Source organism: Xyrauchen texanus, chromosome 9, assembly GCF_025860055.1.
Source record: "Xyrauchen texanus isolate HMW12.3.18 chromosome 9, RBS_HiC_50CHRs, whole genome shotgun sequence".
In the NCBI taxonomy this organism is placed as follows: Eukaryota; Metazoa; Chordata; class Actinopteri; order Cypriniformes; family Catostomidae; genus Xyrauchen; species Xyrauchen texanus.
In genome coordinates this window covers 14,566,522-14,578,738 of record NC_068284.1, presented here as the reverse complement: position 1 = coordinate 14,578,738, position 12,217 = coordinate 14,566,522, and the positions used below count along the sequence as shown (strand labels likewise).

The following is a 12,217-nucleotide window of genomic DNA, read 5'->3' as shown; positions in this document are numbered from 1 at the left end:
GGAAAAATGCAAAATAGAAATATCTGTGGACTCAAACTTCAGAAAATCACTTCCATGTGCTTGGGGTTGGGTTGGCACCGTTTTTGACCAGGAAAAAAAATTGCCCTGCATGTCAAAAAGGTTGCCGTCCCTGGTCTAGAACAAAAGAATAGTGATTCGGACTTAAAACAAATGGGGCACTGACAAGCATGTATGTGGCACTGGCTCAGTAAACACAGTTTTGTGTGTGTGTGTGTGTGTGTGTGTGTGTGTGTGTGTGTGTGTGTGTGTGTGTGTGTGTGTGTGTGTGTGTGTGTGTGTGTGTGTGTGTGTGTGTCAGTGACTGCTGGCCTAGAACTGTCATCCTGTTTCTCAATGTTTTTTATTTTTTTATTTATTTGCTAAATATACCAGCATTATAAATGGAAATTGCACTTTCCAGTTCAAAGGGTTTGAGAGCAACTGCCTAAATCAGATCATCATCTTCATCTTTACGCATACTGTACATAAGTCACTAGATACCAGATCCAAGAGGGTCTGTCCTTAGTGGCTTTATAATGCGATAGGACAACCAGCAATATTTGCACAATTACTCAAATAAAATATTTGAGTAACTGTTTGACGCTATACACAGGACACACTGTTTGCTGTGTTTTTGCATCTGTCTGGGTTTTTTACTGCTGGGTTTTTTACTGCTTGTAAAAATGTTGCTGTTTTCCAGGCAATATTAAACATCAACCATAATTCCAATAAACATTCCAATCTTTCCATTAATTAATTGAAATATAACTTCTAAAGGACATGTTAGTGTAACTGGACATGCAGAATCATATTACAAGTGAAAAGGAAATATGTGCTAGACCTTTTCTATTGGTCTATTAAATGTGAAAAGGAATCATGTGACAACTACAGAAACTGCACTTCTCACCTGGAGCTACATCATAATGAGATGTGAAGACCGAAAGGGAATGTTTTTTCCCCAGCCTGAATTGCAAGGTCTTTTTCCACCAGATGGGCTCCCTTGATAACGGAAATGCTATAAACTCCATGACTTGCAGGCACAATGCACCGTTTCAGAGGACATTCATGAGTTTCCAAACATAGTCTTCCCATAGACGTCACACAGCTTGAGAATGAGCATGTGTATTAGCATGGAAACATTTAAATAAGTGTTCTAATAATCGATGTTTTTCAAATAATGCCAATCAAATGTGATTGATGTGATGTACAATCTATTCATTAATCAGCATACAACAATAAGTAAGCCATTCATAGGTTGATTTTCCTGAAAATATTTAAAACCGAGGCTCTGCGGCACTTTCGAAACATTGCTCTGTTAGTGTGAGAGTTCCGACATGTCAACTTCTTGCTCATCCAAAGGGTGATTGAGCTTAGTGCGGGACTCCCTGTATGCCTGACTAATGTTTAACTAAATACAGTGGTCCAAAAAAGTAACTTACAAATTATTTTCTTGCATACAAAATATCAAACCAAGTTACATTTGCAAACAAATTATGCTCAACCTTTTCTCAGAACTAACTTGATTTTTCTAGACATTTTTGTAATCACTTTTAACTTACGGTCTCAAGATAATTTAAGTTGATCAAAACAGTTCCCCTCAAGTTTACAAAGGTGTCCTAGCAGAGTAACCACAGGTGTAGTTCATCACGTTAACTATGGGCATGTTGCACTAATGTTTGACAACGTAAAGTGTCCAAATACGTTTTGTCTTAGTTTAAAACAATATATCTATTAGCATCAACAATATTGGACGATAAAAGCAATTATCTGAAATCAATTACCAGATATCAGCTGATTGTTTAAAATCAGCCGATGAGCAGGACCAATTATTTCCTGTCCATCAAAAGGGGCAAGAAAAGGCTGACAATTAGCCAGCAACTAGTGCTGTGTGTGAAAAAATGGTCTCTTGTGTGGAATTACTTTCATTTGGGTGACAATGACAGCAGAGCTGCAATTTGTAACCTTTTCTTTTCAGAATACAGTTAATGTGAGTTAATAATGTGCTTTTTGCTTCAGTGTTCTGTTTATAACTGAGACCAGTTACTCCGAAACATGGAAGACATGTAGCGACAAAGTTATTAGTTTCAATTAAAGTTATCATTAAAAATTATTTCAAAGTTGTGTAATTAATTATCAGTTATTTGAAACTAGCTAGCATAAAAAGCAGAACCATCAAACCATTATCACCAGATTTTGCTCTAAATAATCTGATATGGGAGGCACACAAATGTTGTATCAATGTATCATTAATATAAATTTTTTTATCATTTAAAACTTCTTTTTACACGTTTGGTCCAACTTAATGTTAGGTGTCGTTAACTAGTATTTACTAACCTTAAATACATACAATACAATGTACTTATTGTGTAACTACATGTTGTTCTGCAATATTCTCACAATTAACTGAATTCTCACAAGATTCATTGAGGTACGGGTAGGTTAAGGGACTGGGTTAAGGTTAAGGTTTAGATTAGAGTTAGGTTTAGGATTAGGGCTAAAGTTAACAGTGTAACTAAATATGTAATTAAATGCAGGTACTTTAAATGTAAGTACAATGCAACAACATGTACACTCTGTACATAATAAAGTGAAAAAAGAAAAGAAAAGAAAAAGAAAGGATCAGTAATACTGGGCTGACTGTCACAGATAATCACAGCGTTTAGATTTAAATACACATGGCCATTTTGAGCCGATCACTGTCATTGCAATCAGAATACAATCAAGCTATGAATGACAGATAATCACAGCGTTTAGATTTAAATACACATGGCCATTTTGAGCCCGATCACTGTCATTGCAATCAGAATACAATCAAGCTATGAGGGCCGCCACACGACAATGAAATTTGAGAACATGACACTTCTGTCATGCAGCTTTTTTCTTTATAGCAATCAAATGCAGACACATTCAAAACTCAGATCTGCTTGAAGAAACCCCTCATTGTTCTCCACCACAGAGAGAGAATCACTCCAACAAATGAGGCACTGACTTTTTGCCAGCTTTAGGTAACTGCTCAACAGTTTATCAAAGCACGAGTTCCTTCTCATTTGACTTCTCCGCAGCTCTTGAAACTCCAACAGCTTCAGCAGATGTGATTCTGGGAAGGCCAATCACCAGGGAGGGTCATCGAGACTTAGAAACAACCAGCCTTCACATTCTATAGCCCCCTTAGTAATGGACGATTTTTAACAATCGCCCTCCTGGGAGCTCTCTACGTAGCCAGGAGTGGTCTCTGGTAAACTTATTTTAAAAATGACGTTCAATACAAATGATGAAAGAGGTGGAGGAGTGCAGGTTTTAAAGGCAGGAAATTGATGCCGGGCGTTATGCTTTGCTGAGAGAAATCACAGCCGGGCGCCTGGAAAACCAACCAATCATGGGGCCATGCAAACCTGTGCAAACAGTTTAGGATCTCAATGACAGAAGAGGAGGGCCAGACAGCAAATCAGGATGGCGATGAAATGACGATGCTTTGAAGTGCTTTGCATATAATGATCTCGCTTTATTGTGTAAACAATCATGCTGTGATCGAAGTATTGTAAACAACATTGAGACATTGGCAAGAGTTCATGGTGTTGGACACTTGGTGTTTGTGACCTATGTTTATTCAGTGGGAAAGGACTCGTGTTGATGGAATTTGCAAAAATAAGCATTTGTAGGTAGCAAGCAAAGTTCTTGCAAATTAACGCATATGCTTGTCACCCAGTAGAGGCCAATTCTTGACACCAAGCTGCCCCTCATTTCCATTTGAGGCAGTGTCAATAATTATCTCTGCATAAATACAAAGGTAAAGTTGTTCCCATTGAGCTGGCACACTGGATTTGTTGAGTGGAATCAAATGCGATCAAAGCAACCCATATTTTCACTTTTTTTAACGAAAAGGAGGGACAAATTTAAATGAATTTTTGTGGCATACAATATATGCCAAAATGTAGTAGATTGAGCTTAACTTGTATTGAAACTGCAGTATTTCTTTAAGTATGAACATATTTCCCTCTAGCTCTACTGATAGTGTTGCGCAAGCATCTTCCAAGACACTGGTTCTGATCCGGCAGTAACCAGGAAGTTATTGTGTTTGCGTAAACAATGATGAACGTGATTTGGAAGTTGTGGTTTAAAATGTTTATTTTGACTCTACCGAGACTCTACCGATGGTTAGGTTTAGGGTTGGAATTTTGCAATCCTTTTGACGGTATGACATCATTTACAATTAAAAATACAAGTCACTTTGGCACCACTCTGTGGACATTTCATCTGGAAAATGGAGCTCACACGTGCCTATATGCTCAGCCTCACTTCTAGCTTCAGCCACTGGGGGCAGTGATTTGAATTTCGGCAAGCACAGACTGATTTCAACAGCAGAACTTTCCACATACTGTTGCCAAATTCACAGTGCATTTAGTCTGGATCAAAGAATTCCTTTGCAATTATTTTTACTGGGTGAAAGTTACTATTCAGTTACTCGAGAGTCTTCAAGCTTCAAGTTTAAAACTGTCCTCATTGTTTAAGCTGCATGACAATAGTGAACCGATGACAAACACTGTTCTAAGTTAATGATCTGACCCAAAAGATGGCCAAGATGTTCCAGTGAGCTCAAACGTATACAACTGTTTCTTACATTAACTCTTATCTGGCAGAGAAGACTCAATGAAAATTATGCCTAACAGTCCTAACAGTGCAACAGTCCTCCATTTTGGAATGTCCTAATTCAGTTTCCTGTGGCGGGGAGGAAAGTAATGGAAGATTCATTAAATCTCAAATTCACCTGACAAGGATGTATTTCCCAAGATCACTGGCTAAACGAATTATAACCGCAACAGGGTACAATAATGTTCTCCAGTCATTACTGAAGGAATTGACATTGATGGCTTTGCGAAGGAGGATATGTGACTGCAATAGAGGAAAATGTGATTATAGTGCACTTTTTATCTGCTTCATGACAAATCAGAGATTTTGTTATCATAAGTGAAGGTTGAATTGGCAGGCCCGAGGAACATGAAGTGAAATGCAATTTTACCAAACATCTCATCTGTATTCAGCAAATTCGTGATGCAATGTCAGGCTATCATTTTGAAAATGGGCTCTCTTTTTTCATTTTTATAAGGTTTCATGGTTGGCTGAGGATATTAGGTTGTTTTCCTGAAGAAACCTGTATGATATGTTGCGTGGGGCTGGGGCAAACACTCACAAGAGCACAAAACAAATCAATCTGTGGTGTTCATATCCTTAAAGGTATAGTTTGCCCAAAAAAGAAAATCACAACCCATATAACTTTCTTTCTTCTGTGGAACCCAACCAGCCTTCACATTCTATTGCCCCCTTAGTAATGGATGATTTTTAACAATCGCCCTCCTGGGAGCTCTCTATGTAGCCAGGAGTGGTCTCTGGTAAACTTGTTTTAAAACGGACGTTGTAAAACAAGTTTAAGAGGTGGAGGAGTGCAGGTATTAAAGGCAGGAAATTGATGCCGTGCGTTATGTTTAGTTGAGAGAAATCACAGCCGGGGCGCCTGGAAAACCAACCAATCATGGGGCCATGCAAACCTGTGCAAACAGTTTAGGAGCTCAATGACAGAAGAGGAGGGCCAGACAGCAAATCAGGATGCCGATGAAATGATGATGCTTTGAATTGCTTTGCATATCATGATGTATGTATCAAGTATTGTAAACAACATTGAGACAGTTTGCCCAAAAAAGAAAATCCCAACCCATATGACTTTACATTTACATTTATGCATTTGGCAGACGCTTTTATCCAAAGCAACTTACAGAGCCCTTACTACAGGGACAATCCCCCCCCGGAGCAACCTGGAGTTAAGTGCCTTGCTCAAGGACACAATGGTGGTGGCTGTGGGGATCAAACCAACAACCTTCTGCTTACCAGTTATGTGCTTTAGCCCACTACACCACCACCACTACTATACCAGACTTTCTTTCTTCTGTGGAACCCCAAAAAAAGAATCTTCCTTTTTATGTGAACCAAATAATAGAATTTAATAAGAGCTAGAGCATATCAGAACTGTCAGTGTTTTCAATCTGGCATGAAGTGGAACTGGAATTCCAATGGAGGAGAAAAACAAAACAAGATAAACTGAAAAGAATGTTTTAAAAAACTGTTGAAGGTCATGCTCGTACTTACAGTTACTCGAAGGTTCCAGCGACTCAATAAGCAATGGTCCAGCACGTGATAACTGTTTTGTTTAGCTGTTTTGAAATATTTGGAAGAACTGTCTTTTGGCTCACAAACACTTGCAACTTGTTATGCTTAGATGAACTCTAGCTCAACAAGCAGACTGTTTGACGGAAATACACTCGTGTCCAGTCTTGTAGATAAAAACTGGCACCCTAAGGACTGGGGCTGGGTAAAAATATGTATTTTCTGATGCATCGTGATCTTCATTTGAACGATCTCAATATTGACACTTAAATCCCAAGATTAATCTTATACTCTATGCAAAACCCTCTGCAATGTGATTAAATCACTCACATACGCTAATAAATTTCCCACTATGCCACTAAAAACGTCTGTGATTAGCTACTGGCTGATACATTTTCAGACTTCACTCACCAGTGATTGAGTGGTTAGTAGTTGAGGCAAAGAAGTTCAGCACCAAGATCCTTTCACTGCATGCTGAGAGTAAAAGTTTAGTTACTCATTCATGTAATGTGTGTACAAACATGAGATCCAAGCAATCCAATTGTCATTGAATAATGTCGCTTTTAATATCCTTTACGTTCTTTATAATAAGATGTTGATTAAAAACACCAAAACAAAGACATTTAATTGTAAAATGTGACTAAAATGATGAAATACGAAAGTTTAAAATAGCCTATAATTTGACAAATTAATAATTTTGTAATGTACGTAGTAAGAAGTTCCCCTGTTAATTAACTGCATGAGCTGAGAGAGGATGTCTAAAGAAAAATGGACATTATAACTGAAATATACCCATATGAATCAGATTACAAATCGAATTGAGAGCTTGTTAATCAGAATCAAACTGGAACATTTTTGGTGAATTCTCAGGGCCAGCAATGCCTTTTCTGCTAGACTAACATGCCAAATAAATAAATATATTTCATCCTTTCATTCTCAATCACCTTTGTATTTTTTATAGCTTTCTACTCTTAATTAATCTGCAAACAAATAGAGAAAAACGAAAAGTTTATCCAGTCAGAATTTATTCCTAGATGCTTACAAGCGAAGCGTGACAACTGTTTCACAAATCACATGTCCGAAACAGTGCATGAGTCTGAGCTCCACCCCATCAGGCCTTCAGAATTTGCACAGAATCCCTCAAAAGTGCAAATGAATGCGCAAATAAAGACAGATTGTCAGATTCATCAGCCAATCAGATTGATTTATTTGTTGTTGGTGGGTGTGAGCTTTAGGATGTCCTGGTCGAGGTCTTCTAGCTGGCCTTGAGTGACACAATCATGCTTAAAGTGACGTAATTTGAAAGCGAACAGCACAACATCTTGCTGACTAGTCGACTGTCATTACTGCCTCATCGCCATTGAGAAAGAGAACCGTAATATTGATAAATAAGTTTGGTTTCACATTATGATATTAAAGTTTGTTTAACAGGCATTTAATTGTACACCTGAAGCACAAATGCTAGCACTGCAGCATTGCAGGTTGCTAGGAGACATCTCTAACTCTTTCCCCGCCAGCGTTTTTAAAAAAAAGTTGCCATGTCAATCTTACATGTAGCACCTTTAAATATATGTAACAGATAGCTGCACTATTCTTCTGACCTTCAGGCACAAAAGGGAGGCTGAAGACATCATGGTACGTCAGGACTGTCCTCACAGATACTGTTATACCTATCCTTTAACTGATATGGGGGTATATAGCAATCAAAATAGCAATCAAATATATGATAGAGCAATCACTGCAATTCACAGTGACAATGAGTTACCAAACACTACATATTAATCATTGAAAAAAACTTCAACACTTGCATAATGTTCTTCATACTTCAGAACCTGATCATTTTCTCAATTATTGCCATATGTAATAGAAAGTCCATCAGTGTAGTCACATAGGGGTCATGCACTATGTTTGATCATATTGAAAAACTGGTATGAAAGCACCTGATGTCATTGATGGCTGTACAAAAGGCAACTTTATAAGCTATAAGAGGAAGGTGATTCCTCTCTTGGCCCTGGAACGGTAAACCTGAAAGAGTCCAAATGATGAAGCAGACTGTAATAATCTGATCTGTGCCCCGTCTGTCAGTATTGGCACAGTCATCTGTTTACACACAGGACAACCCTGAGATTATCTAAATGCAGAGTGGCATATAAACACACACTAACAAATCTCATGAATGCCACAAACATGACAATGTTGATTAAATAAAAGGCTTTCGACTGATTACAATTTAACTGATTTCACATCAAGGGACATTTTCATTACACAACAGTGTCCGATAATAACAAAATTAAACACTAGCAGGTTCAAACCGTGTATAAAATCATAACGATAAAGCAGAATATGATATGAAACTGCACTGCAGTTCACACTGTACACAGAAATGTTGCAGTTGTTACCTACAGAAGCTATTTCTACCTAATCTGATCTTAAAAACGACTTTGATTCAATCATATTGAATACTTTTATTGAGTTGAAGAAAACCAGTTGATTTTTAGATACATTTTTAGTTTCCTGGGCATACATTTTTTACAGCGCAGGAACATTTCCAGCAAATAATCTCATCTCGTCTAATATGCAACGCAGGTGAATTCAGGGCAGCCCAGAAGCAGAGCAATAATGAAAACACAGATATAACAACATTATTAAAAGTCTAGGACAGGGTGCTGTAGGCTGGTGGTTAAAGATTTGGGTTTATAACTGAAAGGTTGAAGGTTCTAACCCCAGAAGGGATGATTCAAAAACTATCACCATTGTATCCATGAGGAAGACATGCACTGAATTTCAGGTTACTCCAGAAGGGGTGCCTTTAATAAGTCTACAGTATGTAACTTTAGATAAAGCGTCAACTGAATGACTAATTAGTATTCCCAGTCTAAGTAACTTCCGCTGTGTTACCTGAGTGATCTAAAATGACCCAAAGCGCACATAAGTTTTACACGAGATCATTCTGCAATAGAATGAATAAAAACTGATGTTTTTTCAACCATATGCCGTTTCAAGATACTCTTACCTCTCTTTTCCGGCGTTGCACACAAGCTTAATGAAAGCAGAAAGGTTAAAACGCATCCAATCTCAGTAAATCCTGCCATTTCTTCTGTTTGAAACCTATCGATCTTCACTCCATAGTATAAGGGCTCTTCTATAATGGTTTCAGAATGCTCAAGCTTTGCGTCTTCATGAGAGATCTCGCTCGACTTGGGTGAAAACTTTGACAGCTCCTCCTCCGCGCTCGCAAATCTCAGCAGTGCACTGGTGAGGCTCTCATTGCTGGAGAAGTGCGCTGCGCTCGTGACGTCAGCAGCAGGGAGGATCATGTAAGGTGGGACAATGTACTCAGGTAATCAGGTGCTTTCTTCGATGACCTGGGAATTTGTGACTTTTAATATTATTTAGATGTCAAAAGAAATCCGTAACCTGCTCTCGAGCTCGCAGGAAGAGGAATCTCAAATGAATTGTCTTAAATATCTCATTTGTTTCTCTTAAAGAGCAGTGAGATTTACTGGAGAATACATTTTCTCTGGAGTTTTAGAAGACAGTCTCAGCATTGTCAAAAACCATGCTCAGATAAAGTCTGTTATTAATAATAAAAATAATTTCAATAGGAACTCCAATATTTCTCAACACATTCTTCCAAGATCAAATTATAAAAGCAATGCTATTCACATATACTTTTAGCTATGTAATCTTACTGTAAGTGAAACAATTGTCTCCAATTTCTGTCTATTCTGTCTATTTTTATTCTAATTAATTGTAGGAGAAATTATTAGGAATATATATATATATATATATATATATATATATATATATATATATATATATATATAATTATTATTATTATTATTATTATATTTTTAGTATTATTAATATTCTGAGGTGGGATCTACAGTAGATCCCACCTCAGAATATTAATAATACAAAAAGGTCATTCTGACTTCGCCACAATTTTGACTTTATTTCTTTATATTTCTTAAATGTGACATATAAATTGCAACATACAGAAAAAAGTTGCAATTGTGAGATATAAACTCTAAATTCTGAGATATAGTCACAACTGCGAGATATGAAGGCACAATTGCTCTAAAGTCAGAACTGTGAGATATAAAGTGGCAATTATGAGAAATTAAGTTGAAATTCTGAGATACAGTAAAGTCTCAACTCCCAGACATAATCTCACAATTGCAAATAATAAAGCCTCAATTGTGAGATATAAAGTGAGAATTAACTTTGTTTATTTTTAATAAGGCATCTTATTCTCCTGAGCAATGAAAATGCAACCTCTAAGCAATAAAATTTACCTCTTATTTATTTTTCTTTGTAAATGAGCAAACAAGTGTATATTCATTTTTACTGAACATATGTTGCGAGAAGATGAATTTGAAAGACGTGATATCGGTAGTAGCCGTGACACAGTAATCTTCAAATAGTTTCTTGACATAAATCTTGAGGTCCCTTTATCTGTCCCAGCACGTCCTTCTCTGCCTTGAATGGTCCACTGAGACATAGCTGCATTCATTTGGGTTGCCACAGTAGCCAGACAGTGGTTTTAAGATGGAAAGCATCCGGGAAGTTTGTGTTCCCAAAGGTCAAGTTAGATCAACTGACCACAAAGAATGCTGTGTTATCCACTCTGTGGTTTTTTTTGAGTAAACTGACATTTTACATATTTATTGAACGCTATATTCAAAGATTGTATTTGAAACATTTCAACAGCTTAGTTTCACATCAAAGTCTTTTCATTTGTAAAACCCTCTTAATTCCTTAAAACCAATTAATGCTGCACAGTGCAATATCTAATGCTAAGATTCCAACAAATTGCATTTAAGGTATTAGCGAATGTCATGAAAATCCTGATATGCAAAAACAATGTCAGAATTAATTTTATAATATTTGATAAATTGATAAAGTTTGCCTTGTGAATGCATATTTGTCTCTATACATTTAGAGATATACTCTAAAGCAGGGGTGGACTGGGAAGAGAAATCAGCTTGGGATTTTACATAGAAACTGGCCCAAAAGTTGTCTTTTTCTGCATATCGCTGCCCCCTACGGCATATCACGGCACTGTTTTGTGGCCCGTTCTGCATAACTCGGGGGCCCATTTCAGTTTATCGCGGCCCATTCGGCCAGTTTCACGGCCGGCCCATCGTAAATAGTCCCTGTTCTCCCGATAGCCAGCCCGCCCATGCTCTAAAGTCTCAAATGGTAGTATCCTGTATGTCTGAATGTAATTATAAACTGTTCTGTATATATCTTGTACTTGTTCATGGGACCATTTGCAACACCTTATCTGTTTCATTTCAAAAGTTGAGATTGAAATACTTGTATCCTGATTTATAAAGTGTAACAATTGCAATGCTGCTTTAAAGTTTTTTTTTAAACTGTGCTTTATTAATTTATGAGGAACTCTTTCAACACATAATAAAGTGAGTTATTTTGAAGAGGTCAAGTAGCACTTTTAATTGTTGTATTCAGCATGATTTATGGAAAGTAGGCTACACAAAAGAACCTTTATAAAATATTTATAACAATATGAATTCAGCCAAATCAATACAGAAAATATTGTTTTCCTCAAGCAAAACATACTGTGTACAATTGTTCACGTAATGTCACTTTAGGTTTACATGAACTACATTACCTGGGAAACAGTAATATCTGACATTAATTCACAAGAGTTTCTAAGTAGTAATTTCAGCAAATTGAGAGAGCCACAAATCTTCATAATGTTCGTATCTAGACTGAATGGGGACAGATGTGAAAGACCTCATATGTCTCTGGTCATTTATATAAGCTAAAATTGCATTATAGTAAGCTAATGCCGCAATAATTGTTTTTCACACAGGATATGAGGGGTGTAGTTGAGTTTTGACTGGTGACAGATAACAAGGACAGGTAATCAATATGAAAAGAGCCCTATCATTAACATCAAATGGGATGGGAGGTGGATCGATATTTATATTCTACAAGACCCTGTAGTGATTGCCACCGACCTGTTGCTGGACAGTTCCAGTGTTTTCATCTGATCAACCCAGCCAATGGAAAATATTTAAACATCATAAGA

At 37.1% G+C, this 12,217-nt stretch overlaps 1 protein-coding gene across 1 annotated transcript in view; it reads right to left on the bottom strand.

The window, feature by feature from the left end:
* The window catches only part of LOC127648760 (epidermal growth factor receptor-like), a 79,343-nt gene extending 69,952 nt beyond the window's left edge, over positions 1–9,391 (bottom strand). Inside the window, exon 1 of the mRNA XM_052133514.1 lies at positions 9,170–9,391. Coding sequence (XP_051989474.1) covers positions 9,170–9,248 — 79 coding nt within the window. The 5' untranslated portion in view covers positions 9,249–9,391. The remainder of the gene's footprint in view (positions 1–9,169) is intronic.
* Between the last annotated feature and the right edge of the window lie 2,826 nt (positions 9,392–12,217).